This window comes from Equus caballus, chromosome 17 (genome assembly GCF_041296265.1).
Source record: "Equus caballus isolate H_3958 breed thoroughbred chromosome 17, TB-T2T, whole genome shotgun sequence".
NCBI classification, from domain to species: domain Eukaryota; kingdom Metazoa; phylum Chordata; class Mammalia; order Perissodactyla; family Equidae; genus Equus; species Equus caballus.
Window position 1 is genome coordinate 37842552 of NC_091700.1, and position 18440 is coordinate 37860991.

The 18440-nt window shown below is 41.3% G+C and overlaps 2 protein-coding genes across 17 annotated transcripts in view; one reads left to right on the top strand and one right to left on the bottom strand.

Annotated features, from left to right (window-relative positions):
• LOC138918383 (LHFPL tetraspan subfamily member 6 protein-like) overlaps positions 1–18440 on the top strand; it is a 334036-nt gene that overhangs the window by 307562 nt on the left and 8034 nt on the right. For 3 of the 14 annotated variants that reach the window (XM_070239657.1, XM_070239655.1, XM_070239656.1), the window contains exons 5-6: positions 7104–8265; positions 14123–15284. Coding sequence is in view for 7 of the 14 variants with exons in the window: in XM_070239650.1 (XP_070095751.1) it covers positions 7104–7114 (11 nt within the window). In the remaining 7 variants the exon portion in view is untranslated. Of the gene's footprint in view, positions 1–7103; positions 8266–14122; positions 16768–18440 lie in introns of those variants that run through there. The other 11 variants (XM_070239649.1, XM_070239659.1, XM_070239648.1 and 8 more) reach the window with 9 other exon arrangements.
• Positions 1–18440, bottom strand: part of LOC138918374 (phosphatidylinositol 3,4,5-trisphosphate 3-phosphatase TPTE2-like) — a 105556-nt gene that overhangs the window by 69129 nt on the left and 17987 nt on the right. For 2 of the 3 annotated variants that reach the window (XM_070239624.1, XM_070239625.1), the window contains 4 exons: positions 14585–14632; positions 13648–13701; positions 7566–7613; positions 6629–6682 (listed from right to left, as the gene is read on the bottom strand). In XM_070239624.1, coding sequence (XP_070095725.1) covers positions 6629–6682; positions 7566–7613; positions 13648–13701; positions 14585–14632 — 204 coding nt within the window. The remainder of the gene's footprint in view (positions 1–6628; positions 6683–7565; positions 7614–13647; positions 13702–14584; positions 14633–18440) is intronic. The other variant, XM_070239626.1, reaches the window with a different exon arrangement.

Consider the following 18440-nt stretch of genomic DNA (forward strand, 5'->3'; position numbering starts at 1 on the left):
GAGTTCTCTTAGACTGTTCTCGTTCTTTTTCACTTTTTCTTTTATCTGTTCAGCTTGGGCGATTTCCTCTAGTTTTTTGTCGAGCTCACTGATCCCTTTTTCTGTATCATCTACTCTACTATTGAGACCCTCTAGTGAAGTTTTCATTTCCAGTATTGTATTCTTCATTTCTGATTGGTTTTTATATTTTCCAATTCTTTGTTGACGATCTCACTGTGTTCATCGAGTCTTCTCCCAAGATCAGTGAGCATCCTTACGAATTTTTGGTTGAACTCTTTGTCAAGTAGATTGCTTACTTCTGTTTCATTTCACTCTTTTTCTGGAGTTTTCTCCTGTTCCCTTGCTTGGAATGTATTCCTTTACCTCCTCATTTTGCCTCTTTGTGCTTATATCTATGCATTAGGTGACTGAGCTATGTCTCCTGATGTTGGAGAAGTGGCCTATGTAAAAGATACCTTCTGGGGCCTAGCAGTGTGCTTCTCTCTCGTCACTAGTCCAAATGTTCCAAGAGTGACCCCTGTGTAGGCTACTTGTGTCCTGCTACAGCAGGGCTGCTCTTCCTGCAGGTACCCAGAGAGTCTAGGCTTCCCCCACCCACCCCGGCTGTCTATTTGTAAATTGGGTTTGAGGAGCCCCAGCACAGTTGGCAGCAAGGTCTAATAGCACGCTCCTGTTGCAGTTTTTCTGTTAAGTGCGTAGGCGTCCAGTGTGGCTGGTTGCTAGGCTCGGGAGCTTACAATTGCTGTAGGCCTCAGGCCTACAAGGCTGTGGTCAGCTCTCTCAGGATTGCAGCTGAGTGGGGATGGCCCCAGGCATGGGTGCTCCCAACTGTTTCAGGCTTTGGAAGGTAGGGCACATCCCCTATAAGGCTGTTTGACAAGCACAGGTCTTCTGCCACTTATAACCCCACCACACATACAGGTCCACACACACTGTCCACACAGTCCTGGCACATGCACACCTCCTGACCCCCTGAAGCAGACCCAGTCACCCCACTGCAGAGACCCCCCTCACATTCTCCACCAACACCCTCAACACTCCACCTGCTCCTCATGCAGGCCCTGCCCCCAGAGGAGGACATACTTGCTTGTCTGCAGAAGATCAAGGCACCCAGTCGATGCAGCCAACAGGTAGCCTGAGGGCTTTCTCTTGTGTGGGACCAGTCCCTAGGGCAGGCTGCCTGCCCTGGCTGAGCAGGATTAAATCACACTCTAGTGGGTGTGGCAGACCTCTGGGCTAACAGGCCAGGGGAAGACCCCCAATTGTCTCTGTGTCAGCACACTTGTACTTGTTCAAAACAATGGCTGCTGCCAATGCGTCGGTCTCTGGAGAGGCCTCATCTCTCACCAAGATGCACCCAGAACTTACCAGCTGAGTCTCTTTTCATCAAAGGTCTGTGTACCTTTCTTTCTGGTGATTTTAGGTAGCTTTCTGACACAGGTGGATTTGTGCATGGGCCCTTTAACAGTTAGGTTTTTCCGCTTATGTCCAATAGCTTTTCTAGGGGTATTCCCTGTTGTAGTTACTAGTCACTGAAGGCAGATATTATGACACTTGTCTCATTTGTGCTGAGTCCTAAAGGTGCTTATAGCGGTAATGGTCCCCTGCTCAGGTTCACACTCATCCAGAGAAGGCTGTGTACCTTAGGGTTAGTCCCAGTCAGCTGGCTGTGAAGCTCTGTGGCTTGGGAAAGTGGCTTTTTTCTCTCGAGAAAGGAATTTTTGCTTCTTTCATTTCAGTCAGGACAGTCGTTGGTTGTGGGGGTTCTTTTTATACAGTTTTCAGTAATCTCTCTCAGGAGTAATTTTCCAAGAATAGCTATAACTTCGTTTTGTTCATGGGAGGAGGTGAGTTCACAGTCTGCCTAAACTACCATATAGAAGAGATCCTTTCTTTCTTTTCTTATGTGAGCCACCACCATAGCATGGCCACCGACGGACAAGTAGTGTAGGTCTGTGCCTGGGATATGAACCCTGGCTGCCAAAGTGGAGTGCACTGGAACTACAAGATCCATATTTTTAATTTCAAATACATCACCACTCCTCATATTAAACTTACTTAGAAAAACACACCTTAGGGCCTAGGTCTCAACAAAGGTGACTATATAATACAGCACCCAAGAGAGGACACTTCTGAGAGTGAAAAGGACACACTATTAATAGTTATTCTGAGATAACAGCCACAGACTGAGATGGTCCCAAGCAAAACGTTAGCCCTTCTCTAATACAAGATGCCAGACCGAGTAGCCAACAGCCACAAGGAATGAAAGCTCACAAGTCAAAACAATTACATACCTGAGGAGTACAACGACTGAAAAAGAAATACAACAAAGTGAGCAACATATACCATTTGAAGTAGAACTACTGGAACATACTGGAACATAAGCATGACAAATACACTTAAAGATACTAGGGAAGATGTTAGTAACACGAAATGACAATGAGAAACCATAAGGAAAACCTCATGAGGAAATAGGTGTAAAAGTACGATTGTTAAAGACTTAAGTCATGGGATAAATAGCAGTGTGGATACATGAGAACAGCAAATTATTTAGACATGGAAAATGACTTTGAGAAACTCTCCCAGAAAACAGAATAAAACAATAAAGTGAGGGAATATTTAAAAGAACAGCAGTGTGATATGGTGGGTAAAAAAAGACATCTAACATCTGAAATAAATGAAATCCAAGACATCTAAGATGAAAAAAAAAGAAAACAGAGAAGAGGAAATATTCAAAAACTAATGAAGATAAATTTCACAAAGTTAAAGAAGGAAGTAAAAAATTATCTGTAAAGGATCCATGGAAATGAAGAGAAAATTCTAAAAGCTTCCAAAAAGAGCAAAGAAAATAAGAACAGACTGACACGATCTCTCTCTAGAGCAAACAGAACACATCTTGTTTGAGAGCACACAAGTGACATTTATGAAAACAGACAACATATTTGGACATAAACAAAGCATTACTAACGTGCACGGGAGCAATATCATATAGATTTTCTCTGACCGTCTCGCAACTGCAATAGCTTTTTAAAAGTCAACATAATATCAAAGAAGAAAAAAGTTGAAGGACTGACATGAGCCAATGTCAAAATTCACTATAAAGCTACAGCAATCAAGACAGTGTGGCACTGGTGAAAGAACAGACAAATGGACCAAAGGAGCAGAACAGAGAGCCTAGAAATAGATGCCCGTTAACATACTCCACCGTTCTTTGACAAAGGAGCACAGACCATACAATGGAGCAAAGACAGTCTTATCAACGAATGGTGCTGGAAGAACTGGACATCCACGTGCGAGACAATGAACGTGCACATGGACCTTTACCCCTTTACAAAACGGAAATCAAAATGCATTATAGACCCACATGTAAAAAGCAAAACTCTAGAATTCCTAGAAGACAATAACACGGAAGAAAACCGAGATGACCTCTTTAGAAACATGACTTTCTAGATGTGACAGCAAAATCAAGATCATGAAAGGAATAACTGATAAGCTGGACTTCATTAACATTTTAAACTGCTGCTCCACAAGACACAATGTCAAGAGGATAAAAACACAAGCCACAGACTGGGAGAAAATATTTGCAAAAGGCACAGTTGATAAGGGAATAACAAATATACAAATACGCAAAGAAATCCTAAAACTAAACAACAAGAACACGCACAACCAGATTAAAAAATGGGGCAAACAACTTAACAGACATCTGGCCAAAGAAGACATAAAAATGGCAACTAAGAGTACGAGACGATGCTCCACATCATATGGCTCCAGGGAAATGCAAATTGAACAACAATGAGATACCACTACACACCTGTTAGAATAGTCAAAATACGGAACACTAACAACAGCAATTGCTGACAAGCATGTGGAGCAATGGAGACACTCATTCAGTATTGGTGGCAAGGCAAAACGGAACAGCCACTCTGGAAGGCAGTTTAGGGGTTTCTTACAAAACCAAGCATAACCCTTAACGTACGATCCAGCTTAACATACGCTCCTTGGTATTTACCCAAAGGAGTTCAAAACTTACACGCAGATGAAAACCTGCACACAAATGTTGATAGCAGCTTTACTCGTAATCGCCAAAAAGCGGAAGCAACCAAGATGTCCTGCACCAGATGAACGGATGAACAAACCGTGGTACATCTAGTCAATGGCATATTATTCAGCACTAAAAAGCAACGAGCTATCAAGCTGTGAAAAGAAACCTTACATGCATGTTACTTTGTGAAAGAAGCCAATCTGAAAAGGTTGCATACTGTATGAGGCCAACTATATGACATTCTGAACGTGGCAAAATTGGGGCGACAGGAAGAGATCGGTGGTTGCCAGGAGTTGGCGGGGAGAAGGATGAATAGGCGGAGCACAAAGGATTTTTAGGGCAGTGAAAATACTCCATCGTTATGAAACTCTAATGACAGATTCATGTCATTCTACTTTTATCCAAACCCAGAGAATGTATGACACCAAGAGTGAGTCGCAATGTAAACCATAAATCAGATAATATTCTATTATGGCTTTCATTTTCCAATTCTGGTAATCGTATTATGGTTACGGAAGTGAAAATTTTCTGATTTTGATCACTGTGCTGTGGTTAGGTGTCCCTGAAGGTAGAAAAATAAAACTGAAATATTCAGGAGTAAAGGGTATGTGGTCTGCATTTTCTCTCTAATGATTCAGGAATAGAGCCTAAGTGTGTAGGAAGGTGTGTGTCACGTGTGTGTCTATCAAACATCTTCTGCCTCAACTCACATAAAAATCAGGTCTAGATACAGGTATATTGAGAGAGAGAGCTCTTTCTATGTGTATATCTATATGTAAACGTATTTTCTTTCTCTCTCTCTCTTTCTATATATATCTATAGATAGATAGATAGATAGATAGATTTATGTCTATATACCTACATATCCATATGATGGGAATAACAAAGGAAATGTGACAAAATGTTAACAATTGGAAAAGTAAGTAAAGGGTATACTGGAGCTTTTGGAACCACTTGTGAGAAATTTCTGTATGTGTTGGAATATTGTTCAGTCTTAAAAAGAAATGAAATTCTGACACATGCTGCAACATGGATTGACTTTGAGGGCATTGTGCTAAATGAAATAACTAGTCACAAGAAGACAAATTTTGCATGATTCCACTGACATGACATACCTAGAGTAGTCAAACTCACAGAGACAGAAGGTAGAATGGTGGTTGCCAAGAGCTTGGGAAAGGGGCAACGGGGAGAGTAGTTTAATGTGTACAGAGTTTCAGTTTTGCAAGACGAGAAGAGTTCTGCAGGTTGGCTGCACAACAATATGAAGGTACCTAACGCTACAGAATGGCACACTTAAAAATGCTGAAGATGATCAATTTTAGGTTACATGCATTTACCACAATTTAGAAATCTGCATAAGTTTCGAATTCTTACAATGGAAAAAGTGTTTCAAAAATAGCTCTCCTGGTGCTTGTTCTGGTGAAAATGAGATTGGGGAAAAAAGGAGATAGTACAAAAAAGCTTACGTTGAAAAACCAAAAGTTTTCTGTCTCAACTCATCCCACATCCAACCTATTCTACCAAGGAAACTTGAAAGTGCATTTAGAACAATGCCCCTTATTGAGTCTATGTCTTGATTTGCTCTGTCAACCTCCTGACTAAAGACTCAAAGGGCTATCTTCACTGTGTTTCTCCACACTGTGGAGTCCGCTCCCTGTTTTGTGGTCAGCTCTCACTCTTCTCAGCATTCACGTGGGAGAGGGAACATCGAGCTGCACAGACTCTCCAGCCCTTAAAAGCCCATATAGCGGCAGAGACAACATACCCTCTCCACATCCCAGACATCACCCCTAAAGATGTCCACATACCTGGGAATGCACAGTCTAGGAGTGCATCTCTAGAAGAGCCTACCTCTCTAGAAAGCTACAGTTGGTACGTCTACGGTTCACGATTGGAGTTTGTATTGTTTGTAGAGCCTCAAGCATGACCCCTCATTGCCTTGCCAGTGCTACTAGGATTGAGCCAAAACCATTCAGCAGAGCCTACAATGCCCTTCAAAATCTGGCCCTGCCAGCCCTCATCCTTGTGGCGCACCTCTCTCTCCCTCAATCCTGTTCTCCAGTCCTGACCTCCTTTTATTTCCTCCCAAGAGCCATATGCCTTCCAACACTGCTCAATGACGTCAGAAAAAGAAGTGAGAGGTATAAGGACTGGACAGGAAAAATGAAAATTATCGCTGTTTTCAGATGACATGACTAAGTACACGGAAAATTTTTGTTCCATCTAATAAGCACATAAATGGTATTTATTACGTGCCAGACATCATCCTAAGTGTTTAACACTTATTTGGTCCTCATAACAAATCATCACGGAGCCTGGAGAGTTGTTCCATGTTAACGTAAACACCAAGAAATGCAACAACATGTCATTTGAGATTTCCTACATGGGACAGTGATGTGACCAACTTATTTGAACAAGGATTCTGTGAATCTAAGAATATGATAAACATGACTTAGCTCAGTGGATCCGAAATTTTAGAAAAGATCTTAGAATCATTGTCCAGAATATTCCGCATTCCCATGGATAATGCCGCATCTGCATTTCACTCATTCTCTCTCTCTCTCTCTCTCTGAGTATATACGTCACCTTTTGTTGGTGGTTCCATCACAGATTACTTCTGTCAGTTCATCGGGGTCATTTCTAAAGAATTAAAAGCATATATGATCAGACTCCTAGTGACTTCATAGAGTTACACTCTTGTTTGCAATTAGTTACAAGTAGTCTTCAAGTGGTAAACTGGTTGAACCCTAAAAAATTATGTGGATGTTAGTTATTTGGAAACTAGTATTTTAATCTTCCCTAGAAATAGGGCTTTCTATAGTTGTAACGAAGATCTTCGGCCGGTCAAAAAGCCTAATGAATGAAGATATTGAAATACAATTCTTCACTACTGAACCTTACCCTCACGTGTAATTGCATCGAGGTTGAATTCAGCTCAAAATTCAACTCCAGGTTGTAGGTACACATTTCCCCAGCTCCTCCTAATTTCCTGATCCTCAACACCCTCCACCACATCCTGACCCTTCATGTATCATGTATGTCTTTTCTGTTCCTCATACAGGGTTCAGATGACTGCAGGTCTGAGGCACGGGCTCCCTCCAGTATGACGGTGGCTTGGCATTCGGGACACCAGCTTTAGATGGTGGCAGAGCTCTGGAGGCTGAGGAAAGGAGCCGAGGTCTGTTTAGCTCCATTCTCTTCTGCTGAGAGCTCCACTGCTCCCTCTCCACTGCTACCGTCTCCTTGCTCCAAATAGGATTCTCTCCTCTCCTGGCCCACTCTAGCAGAGTCTTACACACAGGCATTCTGAGAGTTTCCTCAAAGCTTTGGCTACTACTTTCTAAGGCTCACAAACAAACCGTGAGTAAGAAGTCTCCCTCTTATGACTCCTCCTTCCTTTTGCCACCTAGGCCCAACAGGAAAGAAAGTTACCTACAGAAGCTTATAGTCTCTTATGGAAACCTGTTGTTGCCATCGATGCCCCCCATACCTTTCACCACTCAGATCACTCATGTCAACTCACCCCATCTTGTCACTGTTGCCAGACGACATTCGGGAAGAATCCATAACCCTGCCATAGAGTAAAAAACATGTACAAAAAATAGAGTCAGACATTTTGGAAGATAATCAGGTTCTTTTTCCCAACAGAATTGCAGCACACAAAAAGTAAAGTCACGAGGAAACACGACAGAAACAAAAGCATCCGTTTCAGGGTCCAGCACTGGAACCTCTGACACAGTTTCCGGGTTCTGTATGTGCGTGTGTGCGTGTCTGTGTGTCCCTGTGTGTATCCACTGGAAAGAGAATGAAGGGAACAAGGGAGACATAGCATTCATGATTAAACCTCCTTCCTTCTTCACCATTTTGTTTCTCCTTCATGCACTCTGGAATCAATTTGGGAAACGTGAGAGGGATCTGAGTGTGTCGGGATGGGGAGGTGCATCCAAGTAAGAGCTAACACAGAGATATAGATAGAAAGAGAATACACAAGAACAATGAACATACAGTGTCAGGGCCTAGTCCCTGGTTGTTATTTGGTAGGAAAGAAACAAGTAGGAAGGTCAAGGATGACCAAATGATGATTAAAAGATTTTCTGACCTGCGTGAAGACCATGCGTTTACAATGATTCTTTTTCTTTTTCTTTTCCTCTACAGTCCTTTCAGAAAACGTTTTCTGGTTATATTATCCAAAATCAAGACTTTTCACCTCAAAACTGGCTTGGGTAATCTTTTCTCTATTTACCTTTTTCTTCATCTACAAAATAAGACACTTGCAAAATGCACTTTGAGTCTGTCACCTTCACAGTATCATGCTAATATTCAGCATTGCACAAATATTATTGATTTTTGGACAGCCTGCACTCTTCACCAAATTCTTTCAAATTTCATCAATTCTGTATCTGGCAACAATATACATTAGTATATATATCTTAAAGTTCAAATACACTTAAAGGTTCTCATCAAAGTAACACACCCTGATAATTTCCAGAGAAATCATGGGTTCCTATCAAGACGCCAAATGGTACAGCATGTTGCATCCTCCTCCCAAAACTTCAGAAGTCCTAAGGAACTATGCATTCCCAGAAATAACAAGAGTGACAACCCTGGGAAATGACAGAGGCCTGAAGGCTGTCTCTTAATTGGTGGGTAGCCCGGGATTAGGGGCAGTGGGTGGCAGCCTTGAGGGGCTCAGTGTGAGGGAAAATTTTAAGGACCGTTCTTGCCTCTCCCCTGAGTTGCTTGGAAGCGATCACTTTCCTTTCTCAGCAGAAACAAGTAGCAACCACCCAGATGTAGCTAGGATAAAATTAGAGTAGCATTAGGTTAGCTGATGAAAGCAGGGAAGGGCTGAACAATCCTTGATCCTTCACTCCTCCACCTCCTCCGTCTCCCAAGCCCCAGGTGACAACCTCAAATGCCTCCTCAAATGCCGCTTTCCCCAAGAGCTCAAAGGTGACAGATCCTGACCACAGGAGTTGAGTGGTCACAGTGTTTCACGGTTTCTGAGACTGTCTGCGCCTGGGGCCATCACCTCCCCTCATATTAAACTTACTTAGGAAAACACACCTTAGGGCCTAGGTCTCAGCAAAGGTGAGTATAAAATACAGCACCCAAGAGAGGACACTTCTGAGAGTGAAAAGGACACACTATTAATAGTTATTCTGAGATAACAGCCACAGACTGAGATGGTCCCAAGCAAAACGTTAGCCCTTCTCTAATACAAGATGCCAGAGTAGCCAACAGCCACAAGGAATGAAAGCTCACAAGTCAAAACAATTACATACCTGAGGAGTACAACGACTGAAAAAGAAATACAACAAATTGAGCAACATTTACCATTTGAAGTAGAACTACTGGAACATAAGTATGACAAATACACTTAAAGATACTAGGGAAGATGTTAGTAACACGAAATGACAATGAGAAACCATAAGGAAAACCTCATGAGGAAATAGGTGTAAAAGTACGATTGTTAAAGACTTAAGTCATGGGATAAATAGCAGTGTGGATACATGAGAACAGCAAATTATTTAGACATGGAAAATGACTTTGAGAAACTCTCCCAGAAAACAGAATAAAACAATAAAGTGAGAGAATATTTAAAAGAACAGCAGTGTGATATGGTGGGTAAAAAAAGACATCTAACATCTGAAATAAATGAAATCCAAGACATCTAAGATGAAAAAAAAAGAAAACAGAGAAGAGGAAATATTCAAAAACTAATGAAGATAAATTTCACAAAGTTAAAGAAGGAAGTAAAAAATTATCTGTAAAGGATCCATGGAAATGAAGAGAAAATTCTAAAAGCTTCCAAAAAGAGCAAAGAAAATAAGAACAGACTGACACGATCTCTCTCTAGAGCAAACAGAACACATCTTGTTTGAGAGCACACAAGTGACATTTATGAAAACAGACAACATATTTGGACATAAACAAAGCATTACTAACGTGCACGGGAGCAATATCATATAGATTTTCTCTGACCGTCTCGCAACTGCAATAGCTTTTTAGAAGTCAACATAATATCAAAGAAGAAAAAAGTTGAAGGACTGACATGAGCCAATGTCAAAATTCACTATAAAGCTACAGCAATCAAGACAGTGTGGCACTGGTGAAAGAACAGACAAATGGACCAAAGGAGCAGAACAGAGAGCCTAGAAATAGATGCCCGTTAACATACTCCACCGTTCTTTGACAAAGGAGCACAGACCATACAATGGAGCAAAGACAGTCTTATCAACGAATGGTGCTGGAAGAACTGGACATCCACGTGCGAGACAATGAACGTGCACATGGACCTTTACCCCTTTACAAAACGGAAATCAAAATGCATTATAGACCCACATGTAAAAAGCAAAACTCTAGAATTCCTAGAAGACAATAACACGGAAGAAAACCGAGATGACCTCTTTAGAAACATGACTTTCTAGATGTGACAGCAAAATCAAGATCATGAAAGGAATAACTGATAAGCTGGACTTCATTAACATTTTAAACTGCTGCTCCACAAGACACAATGTCAAGAGGATAAAAACACAAGCCACAGACTGGGAGAAAATATTTGCAAAAGGCACAGTTGATAAGGGAATAACAAATATACAAATACGCAAAGAAATCCTAAAACTAAACAACAAGAACACGCACAACCAGATTAAAAAATGGGGCAAACAACTTAACAGACATCTGGCCAAAGAAGACATAAAAATGGCAACTAAGAGTACGAGACGATGCTCCACATCATATGGCTCCAGGGAAATGCAAATTGAACAACAATGAGATACCACTACACACCTGTTAGAATAGTCAAAATACGGAACACTAACAACAGCAATTGCTGACAAGCATGTGGAGCAATGGAGACACTCATTCAGTATTGGTGGCAAGGCAAAACGGAACAGCCACTCTGGAAGGCAGTTTAGGGGTTTCTTACAAAACCAAGCATAACCCTTAACGTACGATCCAGCTTAACATACGCTCCTTGGTATTTACCCAAAGGAGTTCAAAACTTACACGCAGATGAAAACCTGCACACAAATGTTGATAGCAGCTTTACTCGTAATCGCCAAAAAGCGGAAGCAACCAAGATGTCCTGCACCAGATGAACGGATGAACAAACCGTGGTACATCTAGTCAATGGCATATTATTCAGCACTAAAAAGCAACGAGCTATCAAGCTGTGAAAAGAAACCTTACATGCATGTTACTTTGTGAAAGAAGCCAATCTGAAAAGGTTGCATACTGTATGAGGCCAACTATATGACATTCTGGACGTGGCAAAATTGGGGCGACAGGAAGAGATCGGTGGTTGCCAGGAGTTGGCGGGGAGAAGGATGAATAGGCGGAGCACAAAGGATTTTTAGGGCAGTGAAAATACTCCATCGTTATGAAACTCTAATGACAGATTCATGTCATTCTACTTTTATCCAAACCCAGAGAATGTATGACACCAAGAGTGAGTCGCAATGTAAACCATAAATCAGATAATATTCTATTATGGCTTTCATTTTCCAATTCTGGTAATCGTATTATGGTTACGGAAGTGAAAATTTTCTGATTTTGATCACTGTGCTGTGGTTAGGTGTCCCTGAAGGTAGAAAAATAAAACTGAAATATTCAGGAGTAAAGGGTATGTGGTCTGCATTTTCTCTCTAATGATTCAGGAATAGAGCCTAAGTGTGTAGGAAGGTGTGTGTCACGTGTGTGTCTATCAAACATCTTCTGCCTCAACTCACATAAAAATCAGGTCTAGATACAGGTATATTGAGAGAGAGAGCTCTTTCTATGTGTATATCTATATGTAAACGTATTTTCTTTCTCTCTCTCTCTTTCTATATATATCTATAGATAGATAGATAGATAGATTTATGTCTATATACCTACATATCCATATGATGGGAATAACAAAGGAAATGTGACAAAATGTTAACAATTGGAAAAGTAAGTAAAGGGTATACTGGAGCTTTTGGAACCACTTGCGAGAAATTTCTGTATGTGTTGGAATATTGTTCAGTCTTAAAAAGAAATGAAATTCTGACACATGCTGCAACATGGATTGACTTTGAGGGCATTGTGCTAAATGAAATAACTAGTCACAAGAAGACAAATTTTGCATGATTCCACTGACATGACATACCTAGAGTAGTCAAACTCACAGAGACAGAAGGTAGAATGGTGGTTGCCAAGAGCTTGGGAAAGGGACAACGGGGAGAGTAGTTTAATGTGTACAGAGTTTCAGTTTTGCAAGACGAGAAAAGTTCTGCAGGTTGGCTGCACAACAATATGAAGGTACCTAACGCTACAGAATGGCACACTTAAAAATGCTGAAGATGATCAATTTTAGGTTACATGCATTTACCACAATTTAGAAATCTGCATAAGTTTCGAATTCTTACAATGGAAAAAGTGTTTCAAAAATAGCTCTCCTGGTGCTTGTTCTGGTGAAAATGAGATTGGGGAAAAAAGGAGATAGTACAAAAAAGCTTACGTTGAAAAACCAAAAATTTTCTGTCTCAACTCATCCCACATCCAACCTATTCTACCAAGGAAACTTGAAAGTGCATTTAGAACAATGCCCCTTATTGAGTCTATGTCTTGATTTGCTCTGTCAACCTCCTGACTAAAGACTCAAAGGGCTATCTTCACTGTGTTTCTCCACACTGTGGAGTCCGCTCCCTGTTTTGTGGTCAGCTCTCACTCTTCTCAGCATTCACGTGGGAGAGGGAACATCGAGCTGCACAGACTCTCCAGCCCTTAAAAGCCCATATAGCGGCAGAGACAACATACCCTCTCCACATCCCAGACATCACCCCTAAAGATGTCCACATACCTGGGAATGCACAGTCTAGGAGTGCATCTCTAGAAGAGCCTACCTCTCTAGAAAGCTACAGTTGGTACGTCTACGGTTCACGATTGGAGTTTGTATTGTTTGTAGAGCCTCAAGCATGACCCCTCATTGCCTTGCCAGTGCTACTAGGATTGAGCCAAAACCATTCAGCAGAGCCTACAATGCCCTTCAAAATCTGGCCCTGCCAGCCCTCATCCTTGTGGCGCACCTCTCTCTCCCTCAATCCTGTTCTCCAGTCCTGACCTCCTTTTATTTCCTCCCAAGAGCCATATGCCTTCCAACACTGCTCAATGACGTCAGAAAAAGAAGTGAGAGGTATAAGGACTGGACAGGAAAAATGAAAATTATCGCTGTTTTCAGATGACATGACTAAGTACACGGAAAATTTTTGTTCCATCTAATAAGCACATAAATGGTATTTATTACGTGCCAGACATCATCCTAAGTGTTTAACACTTATTTGGTCCTCATAACAAATCATCACGGAGCCTGGAGAGTTGTTCCATGTTAACGTAAACACCAAGAAATGCAACAACATGTCATTTGAGATTTCCTACATGGGACAGTGATGTGACCAACTTATTTGAACAAGGATTCTGTGAATCTAAGAATATGATAAACATGACTTAGCTCAGTGGATCCGAAATTTTAGAAAAGATCTTAGAATCATTGTCCAGAATATTCCGCATTCCCATGGATAATGCCGCATCTGCATTTCACTCATTCTCTCTCTCTCTCTCTCTCTGAGTATATACGTCACCTTTTGTTGGTGGTTCCATCACAGATTACTTCTGTCAGTTCATCGGGGTCATTTCTAAAGAATTAAAAGCATATATGATCAGACTCCTAGTGACTTCATAGAGTTACACTCTTGTTTGCAATTAGTTACAAGTAGTCTTCAAGTGGTAAACTGGTTGAACCCTAAAAAATTATGTGGATGTTAGTTATTTGGAAACTAGTATTTTAATCTTCCCTAGAAATAGGGCTTTCTATAGTTGTAACGAAGATCTTCGGCCGGTCAAAAAGCCTAATGAATGAAGATATTGAAATACAATTCTTCACTACTGAACCTTACCCTCACGTGTAATTGCATCGAGGTTGAATTCAGCTCAAAATTCAACTCCAGGTTGTAGGTACACATTTCCCCAGCTCCTCCTAATTTCCTGATCCTCAACACCCTCCACCACATCCTGACCCTTCATGTATCATGTATGTCTTTTCTGTTCCTCATACAGGGTTCAGATGACTGCAGGTCTGAGGCACGGGCTCCCTCCAGTATGACGGTGGCTTGGCATTCGGGACACCAGCTTTAGATGGTGGCAGAGCTCTGGAGGCTGAGGAAAGGAGCCGAGGTCTGTTTAGCTCCATTCTCTTCTGCTGAGAGCTCCACTGCTCCCTCTCCACTGCTACCGTCTCCTTGCTCCAAATAGGATTCTCTCCTCTCCTGGCCCACTCTAGCAGAGTCTTACACACAGGCATTCTGAGAGTTTCCTCAAAGCTTTGGCTACTACTTTCTAAGGCTCACAAACAAACCGTGAGTAAGAAGTCTCCCTCTTATGACTCCTCCTTCCTTTTGCCACCTAGGCCCAACAGGAAAGAAAGTTACCTACAGAAGCTTATAGTCTCTTATGGAAACCTGTTGTTGCCATCGATGCCCCCCATACCTTTCACCACTCAGATCACTCATGTCAACTCACCCCATCTTGTCACTGTTGCCAGACGACATTCGGGAAGAATCCATAACCCTGCCATAGAGTAAAAAACATGTACAAAAAATAGAGTCAGACATTTTGGAAGATAATCAGGTTCTTTTTCCCAACAGAATTGCAGCACACAAAAAGTAAAGTCACGAGGAAACACGACAGAAACAAAAGCATCCGTTTCAGGGTCCAGCACTGGAACCTCTGACACAGTTTCCGGGTTCTGTATGTGCGTGTGTGCGTGTCTGTGTGTCCCTGTGTGTATCCACTGGAAAGAGAATGAAGGGAACAAGGGAGACATAGCATTCATGATTAAACCTCCTTCCTTCTTCACCATTTTGTTTCTCCTTCATGCACTCTGGAATCAATTTGGGAAACGTGAGAGGGATCTGAGTGTGTCGGGATGGGGAGGTGCATCCAAGTAAGAGCTAACACAGAGATATAGATAGAAAGAGAATACACAAGAACAATGAACATACAGTGTCAGGGCCTAGTCCCTGGTTGTTATTTGGTAGGAAAGAAACAAGTAGGAAGGTCAAGGATGACCAAATGATGATTAAAAGATTTTCTGACCTGCGTGAAGACCATGCGTTTACAATGATTCTTTTTCTTTTTCTTTTCCTCTACAGTCCTTTCAGAAAACGTTTTCTGGTTATATTATCCAAAATCAAGACTTTTCACCTCAAAACTGGCTTGGGTAATCTTTTCTCTATTTACCTTTTTCTTCATCTACAAAATAAGACACTTGCAAAATGCACTTTGAGTCTGTCACCTTCACAGTATCATGCTAATATTCAGCATTGCACAAATATTATTGATTTTTGGACAGCCTGCACTCTTCACCAAATTCTTTCAAATTTCATCAATTCTGTATCTGGCAACAATATACATTAGTATATATATCTTAAAGTTCAAATACACTTAAAGGTTCTCATCAAAGTAACACACCCTGATAATTTCCAGAGAAATCATGGGTTCCTATCAAGACGCCAAATGGTACAGCATGTTGCATCCTCCTCCCAAAACTTCAGAAGTCCTAAGGAACTATGCATTCCCAGAAATAACAAGAGTGACAACCCTGGGAAATGACAGAGGCCTGAAGGCTGTCTCTTAATTGGTGGGTAGCCCGGGATTAGGGGCAGTGGGTGGCAGCCTTGAGGGGCTCAGTGTGAGGGAAAATTTTAAGGACCGTTCTTGCCTCTCCCCTGAGTTGCTTGGAAGCGATCACTTTCCTTTCTCAGCAGAAACAAGTAGCAACCACCCAGATGTAGCTAGGATAAAATTAGAGTAGCATTAGGTTAGCTGATGAAAGCAGGGAAGGGCTGAACAATCCTTGATCCTTCACTCCTCCACCTCCTCCGTCTCCCAAGCCCCAGGTGACAACCTCAAATGCCTCCTCAAATGCCGCTTTCCCCAAGAGCTCAAAGGTGACAGATCCTGACCACAGGAGTTGAGTGGTCACAGTGTTTCACGGTTTCTGAGACTGTCTGCGCCTGGGGCCATCACCTCCCCTCATATTAAACTTACTTAGGAAAACACACCTTAGGGCCTAGGTCTCAGCAAAGGTGAGTATAAAATACAGCACCCAAGAGAGGACACTTCTGAGAGTGAAAAGGACACACTATTAATAGTTATTCTGAGATAACAGCCACAGACTGAGATGGTCCCAAGCAAAACGTTAGCCCTTCTCTAATACAAGATGCCAGAGTAGCCAACAGCCACAAGGAATGAAAGCTCACAAGTCAAAACAATTACATACCTGAGGAGTACAACGACTGAAAAAGAAATACAACAAATTGAGCAACATTTACCATTTGAAGTAGAACTACTGGAACATACTGGAACATAAGTATGACAAATACACTTAAAGATACTAGGGAAGATGTTAGTAACACGAAATGACAATGAGAAACCATAAGGAAAACCTCATGAGGAAATAGGTGTAAAAGTACGATTGTTAAAGACTTAAGTCATGGGATAAATAGCAGTGTGGATACATGAGAACAGCAAATTATTTAGACATGGAAAATGACTTTGAGAAACTCTCCCAGAAAACAGAATAAAACAATAAAGTGAGAGAATATTTAAAAGAACAGCAGTGTGATATGGTGGGTAAAAAAAGACATCTAACATCTGAAATAAATGAAATCCAAGACATCTAAGATGAAAAAAAAAGAAAACAGAGAAGAGGAAATATTCAAAAACTAATGAAGATAAATTTCACAAAGTTAAAGAAGGAAGTAAAAAATTATCTGTAAAGGATCCATGGAAATGAAGAGAAAATTCTAAAAGCTTCCAAAAAGAGCAAAGAAAATAAGAACAGACTGACACGATCTCTCTCTAGAGCAAACAGAACACATCTTGTTTGAGAGCACACAAGTGACATTTATGAAAACAGACAACATATTTGGACATAAACAAAGCATTACTAACGTGCACGGGAGCAATATCATATAGATTTTCTCTGACCGTCTCGCAACTGCAATAGCTTTTTAGAAGTCAACATAATATCAAAGAAGAAAAAAGTTGAAGGACTGACATGAGCCAATGTCAAAATTCACTATAAAGCTACAGCAATCAAGACAGTGTGGCACTGGTGAAAGAACAGACAAATGGACCAAAGGAGCAGAACAGAGAGCCTAGAAATAGATGCCCGTTAACATACTCCACCGTTCTTTGACAAAGGAGCACAGACCATACAATGGAGCAAAGACAGTCTTATCAACGAATGGTGCTGGAAGAACTGGACATCCACGTGCGAGACAATGAACGTGCACATGGACCTTTACCCCTTTACAAAACGGAAATCAAAATGCATTATAGACCCACATGTAAAAAGCAAAACTCTAGAATTCCTAGAAGACAATAACACGGAAGAAAACCGAGATGACCTCTTTAGAAACATGACTTTCTAGATGTGACAGCAAAATCAAGATCATGAAAGGAATAACTGATAAGCTGGACTTCATTAACATTTTAAACTGCTGCTCCACAAGACACAATGTCAAGAGGATAAAAACACAAGCCACAGACTGGGAGAAAATATTTGCAAAAGGCACAGTTGATAAGGGAATAACAAATATACAAATACGCAAAGAAATCCTAAAACTAAACAACAAGAACACGCACAACCAGATTAAAAAATGGGGCAAACAACTTAACAGACATCTGGCCAAAGAAGACATAAAAATGGCAACTAAGAGTACGAGACGATGCTCCACATCATATGGCTCCAGGGAAATGCAAATTGAACAACAATGAGATACCACTACACACCTGTTAGAATAGTCAAAATACGGAACACTAACAACAGCAATTGCTGACAAGCATGTGGAGCAATGGAGACACTCATTCAGTATTGGTGGCAAGGCAAAACGGAACAGCCACTCTGGAAGGCAGTTTAGGGGTTTCTTACAAAACCAAGCATAACCCTTAACGTACGATCCAGCTTAACATACGCTCCTTGGTATTTACCCAAAGGAGTTCAAAACTTACACGCAGATGAAAACCTGCACACAAATGTTGATAGCAGCTTTACTCGTAATCGCCAAAAAGCGGAAGCAACCAAGATGTCCTGCACCAGATGAACGGATGAACAAACCGTGGTACATCTAGTCAATGGCATATTATTCAGCACTAAAAAGCAACGAGCTATCAAGCTGTGAAAAGAAACCTTACATGCATGTTACTTTGTGAAAGAAGCCAATCTGAAAAGGTTGCATACTGTATGAGGCCAACTATATGACATTCTGGACGTGGCAAAATTGGGGCGACAGGAAGAGATCGGTGGTTGCCAGGAGTTGGCGGGGAGAAGGATGAATAGGCGGAGCACAAAGGATTTTTAGGGCAGTGA